Source organism: Protomyctophum parallelum, assembly GCF_964188405.1.
Source record: "Protomyctophum parallelum genome assembly, chromosome: 8".
Classification (NCBI taxonomy): Eukaryota; Metazoa; Chordata; class Actinopteri; order Myctophiformes; family Myctophidae; genus Protomyctophum; species Protomyctophum parallelum.
This window is the reverse complement of record NC_139703.1, coordinates 20257790-20279087: the sequence shown is the minus strand read 5'-3', so window position 1 is coordinate 20279087 and position 21298 is coordinate 20257790. Positions and strand designations below refer to the sequence as shown.

The 21298-nt window shown below is 43.6% G+C and overlaps 1 protein-coding gene across 1 annotated transcript in view; it reads left to right on the top strand.

Annotated features, from left to right (window-relative positions):
- Window positions 1–21298, top strand: part of LOC310862535 (cadherin-22-like) — a gene marked incomplete at both ends in the record, with an annotated part of 133421 nt that overhangs the window by 1920 nt on the left and 110203 nt on the right. The window contains one exon of the mRNA XM_083770479.1: window positions 12745–13039. Coding sequence (XP_083626605.1) covers window positions 12745–13039 — 295 coding nt within the window. The remainder of the gene's footprint in view (window positions 1–12744; window positions 13040–21298) is intronic.

The following is a 21298-nucleotide window of genomic DNA, read 5'->3' as shown; positions in this document are numbered from 1 at the left end:
CTCACTCACACACCAATAAACGGGGAGCTTTGTTCAGTACATTTGGATAATGAATCCTGTTGGACCGAACTGCTCCCAATACTCTCACTTCCCCCCTGTCTACTTCCCTAATGTGCTCCGTGACAAATGCAGAGAGAGGTATAGGCATTATGAAATGTATGGGAATGTCATTTTGCTGAGATATGGTGATGTCGTTCCCAGTCACGTCGTCAGGGATATGGAAACCGCTAAAAGGGCCACTTCACCCCTTTTGCAACCAGATCTTATTTTAATGATGTTGGGGAACACTTTCCTGAGTTTTTATGTGTGTAATATGTGTTTTTAGATATTTTTGTATTTCAAATGCCTGATGACTCATCAGGCATTGATCTCACTTCCTTCCTCGACTACATTGTCTCAGTCGGACGAACCTGCACAGACAACATGACTAGGTGGGGCAGTGCACCAAAGCATTATGGTCATTGTAGTAATCCAGCAATCCAGTTAAACCCTTGTCCAGGGGTTCTCAACGTTTTTGGCCGGGGACCCCCCAAAATGCTTTGGCAATGTCTCCCTCCCCGCCCCCTCCCGTAAATTGACTGCTACAATAACCTTAATAAAAGTGTGTCTAGTGTGGCCTAGCCCTCCAGCCAGTATTGACTTGTTCTGGGTTGACATCCTTATTTCATCTTCGTCTGAATAGAAAAAAATAAAGAACCATTTTCCTTTCTGTCAATCCTCTGTAGGTTATTGCTTTTTTTCTACCTCAAGTAAGAAAACCTTGACTGCTGTTGTCATGCTAAACTGCTATTAGCAGAAGGTCAATAATTAATCATCTTCGAGAGCAAGTTTATTTATTTATGTTGAGGCTCATCAAACAACAAGAGTCACAGCACATCAGACCGCCAAGAGCAGATGATGTAGAATGCTCTCAGGAGGAAATGACACATGCAGTAAATACTGTATGTCTGACATTGGGTCCTATGAGATGAGTTTCTCAGTGTAGCCCAGTTCATAAGCTTCATTCATATCCTTCAAGTAATTTAGGCTGTTTGGGTGGACATAGTCTGGTTAACCAGACTAGGGTGGATATAGTCTGGTTAACCAGACTAGGGTGTATATAGTCTGGTTAACCAGACTAGGGTGGATATTGTCTGGTTAACCAGACTAGGGTGGATATAGTCTGGTTAACCAGAACAGGGTGTATATAGTCTGGTTAACCAGGCTAGGGTGGATATAGTCTGGTTAACCAGACTAGGGTGGTTGTGAGTGGATCTAGGCAGACGTGATCAGGGGTCCACTATGGGAGCCCGATCTCACCCAAACATGGTGACATAACACGGATTGGCAATTTCCGTACAGAAAACTCTAAAATCCATACATACACTGTGTCGGAGGCGTGGCTTTGCACCCCATTATCTCAGTTTGGGCAAATGCGCTCCCCACAATATTATTTACGATTCTGTGCCTATCGGGTTCCAACTCGGACGGGGCTGAGTCGGCTCAATCGAACTTCGCAACGTTCGCCATGGCAGCTTGCTCGCTTTAGCTCACTTGGTGGTGTCTCTCATTGCTGATGTTCGCTTGAGACAGCACCCCTCTGTCTATAGGGCGGTTAATGGGGAGGATTTCTGTGTACTATGTATGGATTGGGGGTTTTCTAGTTGCGAACGCAGTGAGCACTAACTATGAGACCCTGCAGATCATGTCTGTGTGTGTGTCTGTCCCGCTGTGACACCACCCGCCCGCCACCAGAGGGCGCAGCTGTAGCACACACACACACACACACACACACACACACACACAAACAACCACACACACACACACACACACACACACAGTAGAAAACTTAAAAAAATTACTAACTAAAAAGAAAAAAAAAGTACGTAATTTATTCTAATTGTTGTTATTGCAATTTACGAGCTGCGTTCGCTTCCCGCGTTTGCGCGTCTTACTTGTAGTGTATGTAGTGAGACTGGGTTGGCTATGGATGTCCACATGGAAGGAAAGCAGACCATAAGGCATATAGGCAGACATATGTCTATGCAGATGGTCTGTGGTCTGTGCAGCAATAGGTCATTCTTGGGTCCATGCATACCTGTCTGTGTGACCTGTCCATGAGAACTGTCTGTGTGACCTGTTCATGAGAACTGCCTGTGTGACCTGTCTGTGTGACCTGTCCATGAGAACTGTCTGTGTGACCTGTCCATGAGAACTGTCTGTGTGACCTGTCCATGAGAACTGTCTGTGTGACCTGTCCATGAGAACTGTCTGTGTGACCTGTCCATGAGAACTGTCTGTGTGACCTGTCCATGAGAACTGTATGTGTGACCTGTCCATGATAACTGTCTGTGTGACCTGTCCATGAGAACTGTCTGTGTGACCTGTCCATGAGAACTGTCTTTGTTACCTGTCCATGAGAACTGTCTGCTCTTTGATTACACTGGACTAGAGGGCTGCAACGGGAACGGGAGCCCGCGGCGGCCGCAGGACCCAACGTAAATGTTGGCGGCGCGGGCGGTATTAAAATGCCTGCGGGCGGGCAAGGGCGGTCAAAATAAAACCAGCGGAATCCCGCATCCTCCTGCAATTATCAGATAAAGAGCTTATATAGCCTACAGTTTAGCAAAATATAAATGTCTGATGAGAACGTATAATTTCCATGCGCTGGACAAGCACCATAGAGTCAGTCTCACTCTCTCCAACAGACATCACCAGGCACGCTCCCAAAGCGGCCGCTCCTGTCAATCATTAGTAGGCTAATCACTCTGAGAAGTGCATGCGTGGATCGAGATCCTTTTCCCCACAATGGACATTTTCGCTTCTAAACCCCTTGTTGCTTTTCCCTGTGTGTCAGCGTCACTCACTGAGCAATAACGTGAAACAGAACACAACACATATTTGGTTTTTAACACGCTGTCTCTCTCTCTCTCTCGCTCTCTCTCTCTATCTCTCTCTCTCTCTCTCTCTCTCTCTCTCTCTCTCTCTCTGTCCACCCAGCATGCATGTCCGCGCTGCTGCGCAATGTCTGTGACTGTGAGACTGTGACACAATAATAATATATATAGCATAACTAATAGGCCTAATATAACACTTTCCCTCTATCTGTGACCAGCTCCTCACACACATACAGTAACTCCTCTCTCGTGCATGCACGCCTGCAAATCTCAGCAACTGTTTGGGTAAATGTATTTTTTCCGATCCCAATGGAAATATTGCTGGTTTAGCGGGACGAAACGATACAATTGCGGGATGGTGTGGGACTAATTGCGACTTATTTTTTTGTTGCGGGCGGGAGCGGCGGACAGGTGGTCACTGCGGGCGGTCAAAAATAAAATCATTGCGGGCGCAGGAGGGAATGGGCTGAAATTCCACGGGAGTGGGCGGGAGTGAGGATCAATAAATTCACTCCCACGCAGGGCTCTACACTGGTCTATAAAAGGCAAAAGTCAGCGCACAGTCCGCTGGAAACTCCATCTATACAGTGTGTGTAGCTCCCTGTTTTAAACACTAGTGTAATGACGGAGATCTGGATAGTATGTTGTGCCTTCAGTATTCTGTGTGTTACTTTTGTTGGATACAAGTAAGTAAGGCTGCACGATATTAGAAAAGCATGCAATATTTGATAACGTTGTTGAATACCTCGATAACGATATGACTAAGTAAGTAATAAGTATAGCCTATTATTTATTTTTTTTGCTTCAGGATATAGTTTAGCAAACTAAAAAGACATGTAAAACAAATATACAGCCTAACAAAAGACAATATAATGCCTCTGAACTTTGACTTTCAGTTGCATTATTGCACAGCCTCAATGCAATAATAATATTCGGCCTGCTGCCATTCAGGATTTAAAATACAATTGTCCTTTTGGATGTGAGGGGTGGGGGGGGAGTAGTTTCATGAGAGGCTACTGGGAAGTACTTGATATAAACAGAAAACGTTCAGCTGAGAGGGGCGGGGAGGAGCAGCTCTGCTCAACTTGTTTATACTTCCATCTCCACTCCACGGTGCTTTGCCGATGGGATTGCTCAATCGGCAAATATACATAATTATACATGCCATTTATTTACCTCGATAATATACCTCATGACATGTATACCTATACCTAACCTTGCATGATGATACCTCGATGAAGGTACATTTTTGATATATATTGCAGCCTTACAAGCATTTATGTTAAAACATATTTGAAAGTCAAACAGAGATGTCCAACTGGCTTTTGCCTTTGCCAACTAAAATGTGCTATATAAATAGCAATGGACGAGTGTGAATCTCGCAGTTAGGAATGGGCATAGACATCAGTATTTGCTTTACATATAGAGATTATATAGACTATAGAGACATATTTTTCCTCAGTTACTGGGTGTGATGATATCACAGTCTTTGATGGCAAATCTGTTTCCGTGTGCATGTGCGTCACACACACACACACGCACACACACACACACACACACACACACACACACACACACACACACACACACGCGCACACAGACGCGCACGCACACAAACACGAATGCACACATGCAGCACGCGCAAGCCTTCTTCAGTAATTCTCCCCACCGTAATGATCCAAGTTATAATTAGTCAAATCTCAGTCCAGCTGTGACATCACATGGCACATTATCAAAGAGGTATACAAAGTGGCTTTAGAACGGAGGAAGGGAAAGTGCACGGCTGATGGGCATGAAGGGCTTTCACCGATCCACATCTCCTGGAAAGATGAGAGAGGAATTTAGGTTGCTCTGGTTTGTTATCTTTGAAATACTGTTATTACCTCTTGATGTTTCCTGCCTCGCTCCCTCTCCCTCTCTCTCTCTCTCCCTCTCTCTCTCTCTCCCTATCTCTCTCTCTCTCTCTCTCTCTCTCTCTCTCTCTGCCTTACTCTTGTCCTCCCTCTCCCTCATATGGACGGACCAGCCTGTTCTTTCTGTCTGAGGTTCGACATTTTCTCCTTTGTGCCAATCGCCATGCCCCGTATTCTTTCTCGTAATCTCTCCTCTTTTGTCTTGTGGTCTCGCTTCACTGCCACTTTCTTGCCTTTTACATCTCAGTCTCCCGAGTTCTCCCAACGTGCCCGTTCCCTTCCATCTCTGCACCTGTCGTGTCTCTGATACAGTCACCTCGTTAGCACCATTAAGATCAGAGAGCTTGACAAGCACAGCAGTGAAATGTGGCAGAGATACTCCTGATTACACAGACTTGGATATAAGACGGCCAATTTGCCTTCACTCTGAGACCCTGTAAACCCACAGATTCAGTGTAAACTGCATTCTGCTGAATCCATATAAAAATAAACAGTATCACTCTTCTCTCCTCTCCTCTCCTCTCCTCTCCTCTCCTCTCCTCTCCTCTCCTCTCCTCTCCTCTCCTCTCCTCTCCTCTCCTCTCCTCTCCTCTCCTCTCCTCTCCTCTCATCTTCTCTTCTCTTCTCTTCTCTTCTCTTCTCTTCTAGCTAATTATTTGAACTAATTTAGCCTGGGAACATGTAGAACCGATAGTTCTACATGTGTAACTTAAAACAGATCATAAAAGCAATGCTTGTTACACATTCTAATTCGTAAAACCCCATAAAGTGAAGCATTTTTAGTTATAGTAGATACTTGAGAACAGGTTAATACAGAAGCGGAGACTGTGTATTCGCAGACGTGCGTTCATGCGTGTGCACATTCTGCACAACTTTGGGGCTTTGCGGCTGTGGCTCAGGAGGTAGAGCCTGTCGTCCAATGATCCATGGGTCGGCGGTTCGAATCCCGGATCCTCCTGTCCACATGTTGACGTGTCCTTGGGCAAGACACTGAACCCCACCTTGCCTCCAGTGGTCGCCACCATTGGGGTGTGAATGAGGGAAGTGAGGACGCTGGCATCGACTGTTCGCCGCTTCACCTTCCAATGTAGGCCTATGAATGAATGGACCATTGTAAAAGCGCTTTGAGTAAGCACGTAGTGCATAGAAAAGCACTATACAATGCAATACATTATTATTATTATTATTATTATTAACTTTTCCGGCTCCCATTAAGACTCCCACCTCTGCAAGGTTTGATTGCTGCTATTCAAAACATAAAATTAGCTTTCAAACAGCTTCTTACCATAACTCGGAGAAAGGCCATATCTAATGCATCCAAGTTCAGGCTTGTCCCATGCCATACTACTAACCTTCATAAAGAAGATTATATGTGATGTTTCATCCTCACATTAAGTGCCATCTGAGCATCCATCCTTCCTATCATTGTCTGAATTAATAACAGAAAGCATTAACTCCCAGCTGGTTTGCATTGGCTTCAATAATTGAATGTGTTACTATAATGATGGCCATTTACATAATAGCCCTGAGACATGTTATATCATGTGAGCCAATTCAAATGCAGTTCAGTCAGATTTAATCCGTATTGGAAAACAATAATTTGTGCCTTTGTGCCGTGACGCTCCTGCCATGTAAAAGCTTCTGACGAAAGGTAAACGATGTGTGCTTGTGCCAATGGTCCTACCGTGTGTGTAGTGAGTGTGTGTGGGGGGGGGGGGGGGGCAAACTCAGACTCTTAAAGTGAACACGTATGGTGGTACCTGGAACTGGGATTTATGCTAACAGCTAGCCACAATAAAATAGCTAAACATCAAAATTGGCGCCCCTCATTTCACAAGTGTGATTTTCATTTACATGCTGTATCAAATGATATCTCTGGTCTGCTGAAGAAATGAAGTCAGGATTAATTATTAACTCCCAACTAGATATATGGTAAATGGTGCATTTAGCGCCTTTATCCAAGGCGCTTTACATAGCTTGTGCATCAATTCACCCATTCACACACACATTCATACACCGGAAACCATGCAAGACACCAACCAGCACTACAGGAGCAATTGGGGTTCAGTGTCTTGCTCAAGGACACTTCGACACTAAAGGCTATTCATAGTCTGGATTTTCGGTGGTGAGGTGACCACCGCTCCGGTGGTGAGCTGACCACCGGAGCTGAAATAACGTTGAGCGGTGGTGAGTAAAAACAGAGAAGGGCTCGAGCGGTGGCGGTGGTTTGCTCTTCACCGTGGCTCGTGACGTCATATTGTAGTTCGGTGGTCACCCCACCACCGAAAATCCAGACTATGTATGAGCCTTAACTCTGGGGGAGCCCGGGTTCGAACAGGCAACCTTGCAGTTACCATCCAGCCACTCTACCCCTGAGCCACCGCCGATATTAGGTATATCTAATGTGAAATGGGACCAGCGGGGGAAGGCTATAATCATACTCAGTATGTACTATTAACTATATTAAACAATCATACTAATGTATCACAGGTTTAGGTTTATTTATTTAGCATGTAGTACAAAAAATAGACAAAAATACAATGCAAGGAAGGGAAGAAGCCAGAAGGCTTATTTGAAATCCTTTCCTGTAGGAAGAGGTCATTGGTTTAAAAGATTAAAAGTTCACAGTACATAAATCTACAAGTTGGCAAAGGGGGGCAGCTGTGCAGTAAAGAAATAAAAACACAGACTGCACAAAAAACAGAAATAAACAATACAACAACAAACACACAAAAGAAAATATAACGCATCAAGGTAAAACATGTAATCTACAGAGAGGAAGAATATTGTCAAGGATAATGAGGATTTAAGTGAAGCATCTAGGGAGTTCCATAGATGAGGGCCTCTAAATTTGATGAAAGATTGATGTTTGGAAGTGCGACAATAGGGTAATTCAAAATGATCTCTTTGCCTTGTGGGGTAGGAGTGAATGTCTTTTGTGAAAATTGTGAAAAGAAGGCGGAATGTCTGAAAAATGTAAAGAGTGGGGCAGACGGCTCATACCGATTTGAATGTGAAATCATTCTCAGAAACCTTTTTTTTGAATGATCAGTAATTTAGTGAGATGTGTTGAATATGTAGCAGCCCAGACAATATTACAGTAATTAATATGAGGGACAATTAAGCTATAATAGAGTGTTAAAGGACATGAAGGAAGAACAAAAGGGCAGATTTTTCTCAATATACCAAGCATCTTCATAGACTTCATACATACAGCATCAATATGTTGTTTCCAATTTAAATGTTCGTCTATAATGACACCCAATAATTTAGTATGGGGAACCTCGCACATTTCAGAGCCATTGATTAAAATTATAGGTTTTTCTTTGGGAAATGTTTTGTTTATATTACTAAAAATCATGAAGTTGCATTTTCTTTATATTGAGGGTAAGCTTATTCAATTGAAACCATTTGAAGATATCCAACAACATGTTTAACAAGGGTGTTTAAATCCCTGTGTGAGGCAATGAGATTAGTATCATCTGCAAATAAAAGCCTTGTCAAAGCAGTCTAAGACTATGTTCTAGAGTCACATTATTACAATTTACAATTTAGGCATTTAGCAGACGCTCTTAATCCAGAGCGATTTACATTAAGCAGGAACAAAAAAGCATGGGAATACATCACATAAAAGCATTTATCATGAAACATGCGTAAGCTAAGAAAGTAACAGTGGAATATCTATATTATGAGACTATACATATAAACTATATATCTATACTACTATGCTATACATATGTACTATGGCGTGCTATGACTATATACAATGCAATTATAGTGCTGTCTACATAACATGCTATAAGTCTATCAAATGCTATCTAAGTCTACCAAAATGCTATCTAAGGGGGTAGGATTAGTGCTATGGGCCATGATGGAGTCTGAAAAGGTGGGTTTTCAGACTACGGCGGAAGATTGGGAGTGATGCTGCAGTTCTGACTGCAATGGGAAGTGCATTCCACAGTTTTGGAGCCAGAAGGGAGAAGAGTTTGGGACGTGTGGAGCGTTGTCCCGGCGTTTTTACTAGTGAGGGTACTTCCAGCTTCCCTGCGTTGGCTGATCTGAGTGCGCGGGAGGGTTTGTAGGGTTCAATCATACTTGCAAGACCTTTGGTTGCTTTGAATGCCAGCATCAGAGTTTTGTATTCTGTGTGGGCAGCGACCGGGAGCCAGTGGAGGGAGCGGAGCAGGGGGGAGACATGTGAGAATTTTGGCTGGTTGAAGACCAAGCGAGCTGCGGCATTTTGGATCAGCTGGAGAGGCTTAAGTGCACATCTAATTAATCAGAGGCTTTGTAGTTAATTAATCTCGATTAATCGCATTTTAATCGCATATCAATATTTAACCCGAGAACAGTGAGAAACCTTTTTTTCAAATGTTTTTGGTATCCCAGTGAATAGTGATGGGATTCCACTCATTTTCAACATTTTACTGTCATTAATATACCTTAGAGTTGTTGTGTGGATATATAATAAGAAAGTCCCCCCATTCTGTGTTGCCTAGAACTGGAGGTCTGAAAAAAAATCAGTAACATTATGAAGTACATCTCAGTGACATCACAAAAATGTACTTCATAATGTTACTGTTTTTTTCAGACCTTCAGTTCTATAGGCAACACAGAATGGGGGGACTTTTTTATTATTTCCAGTGCACACAACTCCATAGAAAAATGCATTTTATCCCAACAGTGATATACAGGCAGGTGATATATAGGCAGCAAGTGCCTATATAAAGTGTCTTCAGTGTGTATATGAATATTCAAATGTGCTTTACATGGCTGGGCATGAGAAAACAAAAAAACAACTTTATTATGGGGGAAGCAAAAAGGTGCGATTAATTTATCTGTAGTTAATCGCGATTAATTCTTCTGTAGCTAATTAATCTCGATTAACGCGTTAATGTCCCGGCCCTAGTTTTTACCAATCCACATTTGACTACGTCTTTACCGCTACTGGTTCTGTTTGCTTTAAAGCTGATGTACATCCTGGCAATGCCCTTTAGAGTGTGTGTGTGTGTGTGTGTGTGTGTGTGTGTGTGTGTGTGTGTGTGTGTGTGTGTGTGTGTGTGTGTGTGTGTGTGTGTGTGTGTGTGTGTGTGTGTGAGAAACCGCCAGCCTGAATCACTCCAGTGAGGACGGACTGACAGATGGATGGACACATCTACCCTGAGGGGAGCATGTGTTATACCCCTGGAACAGGGGAGAATAGTATGTGAAACAATACGCAGACGTGTTCTCTCATTCAAAGCTTTGTATTGAATCAAGTATCAAATAGTAGAACAACATACAGCATCTTCACGATCAATGTACAAATCATCCTCAACGATACAGGACGAGAACCAGGTAAGTGTACAGTATAGGTAGTTAGGTATCCATAATAACACTTATTTAAACTAGCTTACATTCCAGAACCCTGAGGTAAATACTGTGTATAGCAGGTAAACATGTATAATATAAATCATTTCAACTGTTTTCATCCATTGTATTTTAAACCAACAGCTTAACTCTACATGAATTATATCATTTAACTTGAATAACATTCCTTGTCTTCTTTTCATACATTAGCATATTTCACCAATGACTTTGTAATGTAACCAGCATAAATGTACCCATGAACTATTAGTGCAATACAGAATAACAGTAATTACAACTGCACCACTTGTTCTTCAGAGTTGTGCATAAACATTCAGCAAATCATCTCAGTTAAATATCTTCTCAAACCCTCTTCAGCAACGTAACCCCTTTTCTGTGAGTGACGTCATCACAAACAGCGACGTGCAGTCTGCTGACATGGCCAGTGCTACGTTAGCTTAGCTTAGCTTATATGTATACATGTTGTGGTCACAGTGAGTAAGCACTACAAAGGCTATTTATGTTCTTTCCCCCGACTAAAACACACAAGACCATGCGTGCAGAAATAGCATGAGACTATGTATCCACAGGGTAACTTTTCCCACATATTTACCTGGAACAGGGGAGAATAGTATGTGAAACAATACGCAGACGTGTTCTCTCATTCAAAGCTTTGTATTGAATGGAGTACGGTGCTGCGGTTCCCCCTACAGGCAAGCTGAAGGCATGAGCAATCGATCGATCTCACAGACATTACTAGTCAATTATCTTCACTGTAGAAATAATATCCACTGTATGCAGTTCACTATCATGCAGAAATATCATTCTATTACACATGCATCACAACCGAATCATCAACTCTGTGCGTGTCTGTGCGTGTGTTAGTGTGTGTGCGCTAAACAAATCTTCAATGTAGTATTTTTGTTGGCGGTTGGGTATGTTTAATTTAAATAATGTGATTTAAATTTAGATGCAAGTAAATTCATGTTTTTATATTGAGAATCAAAGACAGTGAGCCAGAAAGATACAGTACGTAAACAGTGATACATCTCCAGTCTCCAGTCATTGGATAACTTCCTTTCTATCTCTCTCTCTCTCTCTCTCTCTCTCTCTCTCTCTCTCTGTCTCTCTCTCTGTCTCTCTCTCTGTCTCTCTCTCTCTCTCTCTCTCTCTCTCTCTCTCTCTCTCTCTCTCTCTCTCTCTCTCTCTCTCTCTCTCTCTCTATCTCTCTCTCCGTATTTCTCAGCTCTAGAAACTCAAGCTTATTTTATTATCACTGAAATATTAATGGCGCCAAAAGTGTATATTTTCTCTGTTCATTTATTTGACTTGGGGATGATTCAGAATGAAGAGAAAGGGCAAAGAAAGGCCGATATAAAGAAGGAAAAAAAAGGTTGGGGCAAAAGGATGAGCGGAGCAATATGGAGGCACGTGCTTGCATTATCCTGCGGTTTTACGACAAATACTTAATGAAAACCCCCGTGAGGGTGATATAAGCCTGTATTTAATTAAGCCTTTATAAAGTATTAACCAGGGAGGCTGGGGTGATCTCTACCATAGACCCACATCCCCCTCTCTCCTCTCCCTGGGCCTGTTCGGTAGATTGAACCACGGTTATACTGCAGAGAGGGCTCGGAATTATAATTTCAGGTAGAAGGCAACTGTGTGTGTGTGTGTGTGTGTGTGTGTGTGTGTGTGTGTGTGTGTGTGTGTGTGTGTGTGTGTGTGTGTGTGTGTGTGTGTGTGTGTGTGCGCGGGTGTGTGCGTGTGTGTGCGTGTGTGTGTGTGTGTGTGTGTGTGTGTGTGTGTGTGTGTGTGTACGTGTGTGTGTGTGTGTGTGTGTGTGTGTGTGTGTGCGTGTGCACGAGAGGATTGTGAATACAGATAAATGAGAGTGAAAGATGGACAAAGGAGAGAGGAGAGTATGAGGGACATGGAGAGAGAGTGCCTGCAGACCCCATGAGCTTTGTAAAGACCCAAAGGGGAGGTTGGGGCTGCTCTCGTCGCAGCTTCCAGAATGTCTTCTAATCACATTAGGGGAGAAGCTTTGATTTATATGGGCTCTTTAAGTTCACTTTTCAACCTCGGCGCCTACACTTCCACACCTTTAACAATCTCTGAAATGACTTTGATCTCCTAATTTGGGCTTCATATCCTGTAAAGGGCATGCCGTGTGAAGACGGTGTAAATCATCATAGGAACTGCTGTCTTTTTCCCCTTTTTTCATGGCAGTGTGATGATGGCTGGCCCAGGGGGAGTTGAGAATGGACCTTAAGCTGCATTGGCTGCTGGGAAATAGATGAGAAAATGGAGGTGGAGGAGAACACGCTGAGTCGTACGCCTGTTTCAATCTCCAGATGTCATTATGTGGAAATATTCATTCACATAAAGCACTGCTATCCACAGTGGTAGTTGGTTACATTGGAGCTTCACTCCATTGATATGGGCCAGTGCTGTTAGATGGATTTCAACCTTTTGAAGAATCCCTCCAGGAAATATAGAATAATTATTTTTATAAGCTGAAGCCAGATAATGTAAAAAGAAAAATTAATTGAAAACAAAACAAACAAAGAAAAGCAAAGCAAAGTAATATTTGCATCCATTTTCAGATCCACACGGACTCGGATGAGGGCGAGGGGAACATCAAGTACACCGTCTCCGGGGAGGGAGCGGGCACCATCTTCATCATCGACGAGCTGACGGGAGACATCCACGCCACGGAGCGACTGGACCGCGAGGAGAAGGCCTTCTACACTCTGCGCGCGCAGGCCCGAGACCGGCTCTCTGACGACCCGCTGGAACCCGAGTCCGAGTTCGTCATCAAGGTCCAGGACATCAACGACAGCGAGCCCAAGTTCCTGGAAGGACCGTACATCGGCAGCGTGCCTGAACTATCGCCGATAGGTAAGTACGATGATTTGTCTTCATGTTCTCCTGTTTCCTTTGTCCTGGACGTGCTGAAAAGTTGTCACAGAGAGGAGAAGAGGCAAAGGAGAACATCATGGACGGATTCTCCCCCATATTAACCACTATATTTGTTGAAGAACAACCCAGGGGTCTGTATACTTGGCCTTTTTTCCCCTTTGCACCAAAATCTCTTTGGGGGAAAACAGGCAATCTACAAGTTGTCTGTTTTTGTCAAATGTTGGCCTGTTATGACATGCCCAGAAAAGCAATGCTAATGCTCATGTGGTTTAAAAAAATAACACAAAATAATGATGTAGAGGGATAGCAGATAAAACGCGACAGGGAAATCAATCTCAGATAGGATGAGGAAGGTACAGAGAGTTACAGAGTTACAGAGTGTCTGAGCTGTTGCCCAGCTATCAAGGAACTGAGAGATGTGAGCATATCGACTGAGAGTTGTACTGCACTGTACTGTACTGTACTGTACTGAACTGTACTGTTTTGGAGAGTATTAAGGAGCCAGTATAGACTGAGAGATGTACTGTACAGTACAGTTAGACAGTATTAGGGAGCTAGTATATTCTGAGAGATGTACTGTACTGTACTGTACTGTACTGTACTGTACTGTACTGTACTGTACTGTACTGTACTGTACTGTACTGTACTGTACTGTACTGTACTGTACTGTACTGTACTGTTGGACAGTATTAGGGACCAGGGTGTTTGCACTGTTCTGTTCTGCTCTACTCTCCAATGAGCATTGTGGCCTTGGTTGCCGGGTAGGGGTGTAAAAAAATCGATTCAAATTAGAATCGCGATTCCCGTTATGAACGATTCAAAATCGATTCATAATTTCCAAAAATCTGAGTTTTCACTACATGGTGTTTGTAAATAAATGTAAGCTTACCCTAATCATACCCTAATCACAGTAAACACCATGTCTTCAGTCATTTTCAAGTTACTGTAGTATTAGTCACTTCAGTTGGAGCTGGAGTAGATTGTGATGAAATCCTATGTATTGAATTGAGAATCATTTTGAATAGAGAATTATTTTGAATCCGGAAAAAATATATTTTGAATCGAATCGTGACCCCAATAATTGGAATCGAATCGAATCGTGGGACACCCAAAGATTCACAGCCCTAGTGCTGGGTGTTTTCAGGTTATTCCCCTATGACTTGCGTCCAGTTTTGGCTTCCGTCTTGGATGCTAATGTATTAGCGTTAATGCTACCGAGCCAATCCTTGCTCTAGAAAACACTAAAGCGCTTACCGAAACCGAAACCCTGATCGCAACTCTCTCTCTCGTTGCGAGTAACACGGCCTGCTGCAGCCTTCTACCGGAAGTGTTTGGTCTAGCTCTCTTCTGGCGACACTGAAGTTTGAGTTCACACCAGAGACACGCCCACACTACTCGTCACTACCCCACACTGCTCCCACCCGGCCACAGGATAATCAGAAAAGACCTCTGAACATCGCCGATCGCTGGTCAACACCAAGGACAGCGCAGTTAGTTTCCGGAAAAAAAGCCTCCAAAGGCGCGGCCCAAAAATTAAACCCAGCGAGGCGTTGCTATAGAGCATACCAAAATCTCCTTGAGGGGGCGTCAACATATGTGTCACGTGGTAGCGGCCGCCATACTTATTGGCTTGTCTGATTTGTTTAAATTGAGCGACTATCCGGTGTGCTTGTAAACTGACCTCACTATGGTGCAGACTTGCTCAGTAAGTGCCACAGCAGGTCACATCGAGGGAATGAGACAGAAAACGGAATTTGATTTTCAGCTCCAACATGGAGACAGCATCAAGGAACCCAGATTGTTTACAAAAAGACGTAGAATGGCTTGGATCTCGGCTGTACGGCGCACGGGCACAGAGACATAACGTTCAACAAAGTATCTAAGCACAGCCGTTTTTGTTCACGACATTTTCCTTGACCTTGTAAGGTATTTGGGCCCGACATTCTTTCTATCCATCCTGGTGTTGGTTCACTATGTTGTCGCAGAGAACGAGCTCAATATTTATTTTTAAAACACACCACCGTCACTCTATTCTGAGTGATGTGGGCTAGAGTTTAAAGCCCACAAGAATGCCGCCGCTAGCTTTTCAGACGCCGCCCCCTCTTGGTGGCATACACATTTTTACACCCTATAGCGATATCAATGCTATAGCGATATATCAACGCTATAGCGATATCAAACTATAAACAATGATATAGCGATATCAAACGCGTTAAGACGAGCCTGCTTGTCATCTGTACCCAGCGTCATTCATTTATAGGACATGTATACTCGTCATACGGATCCAACGTGTTAAGAGACAAATGGCTGACACACGAGGAAGAGCAGAATGTGGTGATGAGCGCACTCTGAATGGAGAAACCATTCACACAGTGCAAATGTCATGTTTTCACTCTTGCAGACAAAAGCCTTTGATCTAGATTATTTTTGCTATTATACTGTGAGCTATAGAGTAGCACATTTTATCTCTGTGAAAATGCACAATGGGAAAGAAAACCAGGTAAGAAAGATTGTGAGTGAAGTTGTGGGGTTGTGGCGAGGGTCATTAGCATCTCGTTAGAGATCTCAACCCTCAGTCGAGAGGACACAGACTGAAATTTTCTTCTGGGAGGGTTGTCAAACGACAGCACAGTCTTGCAAAAGCAAACCTGAGGCTTAAAATGTGTGTGCGTGTGCGTGTGTGAGCGAGCGAGCGAGCGACACCCGGATCAGGACTAAATGGAATGGCTCTTCGCTGCCTGATTAGAATTAATTCCTGCTTCTTCAGCATGATCCAGACCATGAGCGTTTCTGCCTACACTGCTTTCTTTAAAAGAGGATCGGGTGAAACAGATGGGAAGTAATAAAATAGTTGACCCCTCCCCCCCAAAAAATAAATAGTATATATAATAACAGACAGTAAATTGAAAGAACACAAGACGAAGATGAAACAAAACCATCAGAAGCTTTAACTTATGCACCTCAGTGGACAGTCAAGACGGGCAGTGTCGGTAGGCCAATCAGAGTTAGGCGGGGCGTTACCATGTTTATGCTCGGACGTAGCATAGATACTGTATACAGTACGCCTGTTCAAACCACTTCCCCTTCAGCACCTCCCCATGTTCAAATCACTTCCACTTCACAGTCAATTTACATCCTAAGTGTGGCGGTCATGTTTAAAACATAGAACTGGAGCCACTGGCCTAATGGGATAAAATAACAGCTACCGCTGAGTCCAGCATTCTTACTTTCTCCATATTGCGTGTGCGCGTGTGTGCGTTTAATGGGTGAAGGTGGGCAGAGTTAGAATCCTGTAGCTCACATATGTTTTAACAGGGGGCGAACAGCGGCGACTCTGGGCGATAAAAATCTCCTAGTCATTATCTCCCGCTGTCATCACAGTATGTCATGTAAACATATCACCGTTCTGCGTGGAGGGTAAACAAAGCAACACATGGATTCGATTGGCTATCGTAGGACAATGTCCTCCAAAGATACAATATTGTCATGTTTTTGAACGACGTTCCTCCGCCCACTTTTCGACTATCGCCTCTTTGCTTGCCATCGGCAGTAGTTGCTTCATGTTGCCCACCTGCTGTTTGTAGCTGTTTCATGTTGCCCACCCGCTTGCCTGTCAGCTGCAGGACTGATGGCACCGACAGGTGGGTGCGCACCTGAATACATGAGCGAGCGTCATTAGCAGGAGTTCCAAAATATAGACAGGCTTTCTGTGCAGCTCTGCAGTGAGGAGGATGCAGGGGAAACGAATGCCCAGTTGGGAATTACGTGGAATAATGTAATAATTTGGAAGAAAAAGATCACACCCGTGTGAAGTGAGTGGTGCAACTCTGTGTGGGGGTCCCCAGGGGGTGACAGAGTTACCGTGTGGATATTTTCGTGCTCGTACACAGCCAGCCAGGGACCCAGAGACAGACCCAGGGACACACATAGCTGTATAGCAGTGGTTGCACCACTCAAAAATCACACCCGTGTGAAGTGAGGGGTGCTCTTATCATATTCGCCGACCTCCTCCACATGGCCTAGTTCTTTCACGTCTCAGATAAATGTGGGACATTACACCACACTATACCACTTCTCGGTCATGTTATACCGACGCAAATAATATTAACGAGAATTAAATAGATAGCCGATTAGCCGTTTTGTTCAGACACATCTGACGTACATTATCCTTTCATCGTCAATGGCAAATGTGACACGAGTTATGACAAAAAGCTGTTTATGAGCGGCTAGCACCCCTCAAAAAAGGTTGACTTGAAATCACTATATTCACACGCAGTAATATTAAACTGTATTGTAAGAAATAATAGAATAGAATAGATCACTAAAAGCTAAAAATCTATAAAACTAGTACAACAAATGCGCACAGACAACCATACTTCCTGTTATTGCACAAGCCCATATTGCACTTAAAACATTTATAGCAACAAAATATTATGTTTTTGTAACTATTGTGTGCCTATTTATTTGTTGTAATGTCTACTAATAACGTCTTTCCCGGAGGTAATGACGAATCCATCGTCTCCTGGTGTTAAATTATACTATTCGTTAGTGCAACTGGTCTGAATTCTATCTGACACTTGAACAAGCATTGATCTAATTGCCTTTGTAGTGGTGCCATCGCACCTGTTGGGCCAATCAATTCCAGGATAATGGAGTTAAGGATAATGATTGTGTGCAACCTAATTGGACAAATGTGAGAACCATTGATGTGAAGCGAGGCTGTGTTTTGCAAGGCTTTAGACTTGCAGCAGGTTGCGAGCATTATAGCCACACTAGTGCTATGCTCACGTTGCTGTTTCATGGCCAACTATATAGCCCACCGCCTGGGTGGCGGTGGGCTCTGCCATTATAATAAGAAAGTAATCAGGAAACTGCCTTGGGCATATTCATTTTCACTTATAGTGCCTGTCATGTCTCTGTCATATGACTCTGTCATAGCTTACTCAACCCCCACCCCAGCCCCCCACTCTTCTCTACTGGCAGAGACTGGGCAGTGGCAGCGACCGGGCCTGGCCTGCCTGTCTGTCTGTTTGACTGGCATCTGCTACTAAAAATGTAAATTGTTTACATATCATTCAAAAGCTGTTTTTGTTTAGCCTCGGTTAACTCTCAATGATGAGGACAGGCAAAGTGATTGATGAATAGGGAAGAAGTTTGAGTGGTGTATAGTAACTAAGTACATTTAAGTACTTAAGTACAATTTTGAGGTATTTGTACTTTACTTGAGTATTTTCAATTTCCAATACCTTTACTTCTACTCCAAATATTGTACTTTTACTACACTATAATTATTTGAAAACGTATTTGCTTCAGTGATAACATTTTGGATAATTGCTAATTGGACAGAGATGCATATCTTCTTCTTCTTCTTCTTCTTCTTCTTCTTCTTCTTCTTCTTCTTCTTCTTCTTCTTCCATAGATAGAATTTTGGTTGGCAAATGCAGAAGTGCACACGAGTGCTCAATGTTAAAGCCCAGCTGCACAGGGTTTCCTCGTCATGAATACACGGCAGAGTCCTGCACCCAACCCGCCCGTCAATCATCAGTTCTGCTACCCGCCCGTTACCCGTGATTTATATAAAACTCGAAACCAGATCCGACCCGCCCGTCAAAAAAAGGACCCATTACCCGACCCGTTACCCGTGATTATTACATGAAATAAATAGGCTACAAAAAATGGTCACTCGATTTCAAAGTACTTTATTTGTACTGTACTATTGTACTTGCAATTTGCATATTTAACACAAGATGTAAGCAGCCTTTAACAACACTCAGCAGCGGGACTACTAACTACATTCAGTGTTAACAGGAGGATCAGTGTGTGACAAGGAGGACCGTTAACGTAACTCACAAAACACATTTAAGACATGAACTATTACACCATACACACGTGTGAGTCATGAATAAAAATAGAAACAGAACACAAACTAGCCACTCCATTTTACACAACAGACAATAGCTTACATTTTTACTGTAGCAGTAAATATAGCCAGCCAGGCGGTGTTGTTCCCCTCGCTCCTCCAGAAGAGCAACAACTTTGTCATACTGGCTGTGGATTGAATCCAGCATTGTGTGGAGGGAATTCCAGCGTGTCTTGACGGATGCTTTCAGTGTTTTCGTCATGCGACTCTGGAGGTTGGTGTGCTTAAAATAAGTCACAAGGGACTTGGCGGCATCGATGAGAGTAGCCACATCATCATAAAAGAGGTCATCATCCGCTCGTTTTCAAAGGGTGGTGTGCAGCACAGTGCTCAAGATGTGTGCCCCGCAACTAAGCCTAGTTACAGCAGACAGTGCTGCCACTATGTTTGAGCCTCTGTCAGTCACATACACCAGTTTGTTGTAGAACTCCCCCAGGTTGAACTTGTGAAGTATCTGTTGAGTTGATGCTCTCAGGTGCTCTCCCGTTTTGCGCAAAGTACTGTCCCATTCAGCAGTGCAAAGCACCCGTTCCTTCAGCTCCCATTTCGTGTTGATGTAATGTAAAGTGACACAAAGATAGGCAACTTTTTTGTAGTCATCGGTCCACATGTCCAGCGCTGCTGCTGCGTTGCTTTCAGTCAGTTGCGCTCTCATAATCGGAATTAGTTTATCCCGAATACCATCTGCACACTTTTTCAGATTTCGTGACACTGTAGTTGGATCAGGCAGAAACTTTGTGGCATCAACCCTGCCACTCCGGGCCCCGACATCAATCAATCCTTGTGCTATGGCTTTGAATCCTTCCCCATTAACAGTTTCAAATGACCTCACATCCAGAGCCACAAACTCCACTGCTAACTTGGTTATGGCGTCCTTGTCATCTCGTTGTGGCGGTAGACAGCCTTCTCTGCTGTTGTGTAGGAACCTATCAAGTGAAGTCGAACCGCCTGGCAGCCCAGGGCAGCTTTCCAAATGTTTTTTGAGTGCAGAAGTGCCCAGCTTGCGGCTTTCGTAGCTTAGCACTTTTTTGCATGCCTTGCAGACGGCACAGCCAATAACTATGTTGTTTTCTTCGTCTTGAACCAAACCAAACTTTTCCCATATGTCCGACTTGGCCCTTGGCGAATTGTTGTTAACAACTTCATAATCACTGCCTTATCTTTGATGCGATAGCGCTCTTCACCGTTTCGTCCATGTTTTATTCACTTCTTTGTTGTCGTTTCGTGGGTGTGTCTCAGTAGCAGCATGCGCGTTTATGTTTGTTTCTGTGACTGACTGTGTTAGTGTGTCATGCTATCATGTTATTGTGGAATTTTTAGATTACCAATAATCATAGGAGGTTTTGAGTATAGAGGGTTCAAGAGATTAAAATGTAATAGCCTATCGTTCATCAATTAATGTTACCAACATATAAATAGAAAAGAAACAAACAAAACAAAGAATACAGGTCACACTCGTAGTGCTGTCAAACAAGTCTATGTCTAGTTTAATCTGCAACACAGTTTTATAATATAATTGCCTATGTATATTGGGGGTCCCTGCTTGATCTCTCACTCTCAGCTAAGTGGTCCTTGGCTTGACCTGAAAAACATTGAAGACCCTGGCTGGCCTGCATGTATTATTAACGTTTTAAATATATAGCAGATGTACAAGCTCACAACACGTCTCATTCACGCCCCGCTGTGAGCTTGTGGATCTGCAATTTTAGGCGTGCGACACCGTCGTGCTGCAGAATATAAATGAGGCTTATATCCCAGGAAACAGCAGGGGAAAGCTGGACAGTGGAAAGTTGTGGAACCGTTGTAAACGACTTTAAACGCAAGCAGTATACCCAGCTGTGGCGTTGTTGTTGTTGTTGTACATGTGTGTGCAGACTGCAGAAGCTTTCTTTAATTTAAATTGATGATCACGACGCAGATTCGCGTCGGAGAATCAGCGAGAACAGCTGTGGAGTGTGGATCATTACCAGCACGCAGCGCTACAGTGAAAAGTCAACTGATCCTCGGACAGCTATTTTATAAAGCTAAAGGTGGCAGTGGCGTCAACTCTGGGGGTGCACAGGAGCAGAAGAACCCACTGGCAAAATAATAACACAACACAACGGCTCTTTTAAGAGCTAATAGCAGCCAGCCGCAGCGCAAATATGCGTGGCTGCACCCACTGCCGTTATAGGAACCTTCCGCCACTGAAAGGTGGTGCTTCTCTTGTTTAATGCGTGGGGCTCGCTTCTGTTAGTCGCGGCCGCGGGTGCTCTTACTAGTCTGTTTGTTGTCTCAGTCTCAACGTGTCTACTCTGCACCGTCGTACGGTAGCTTCT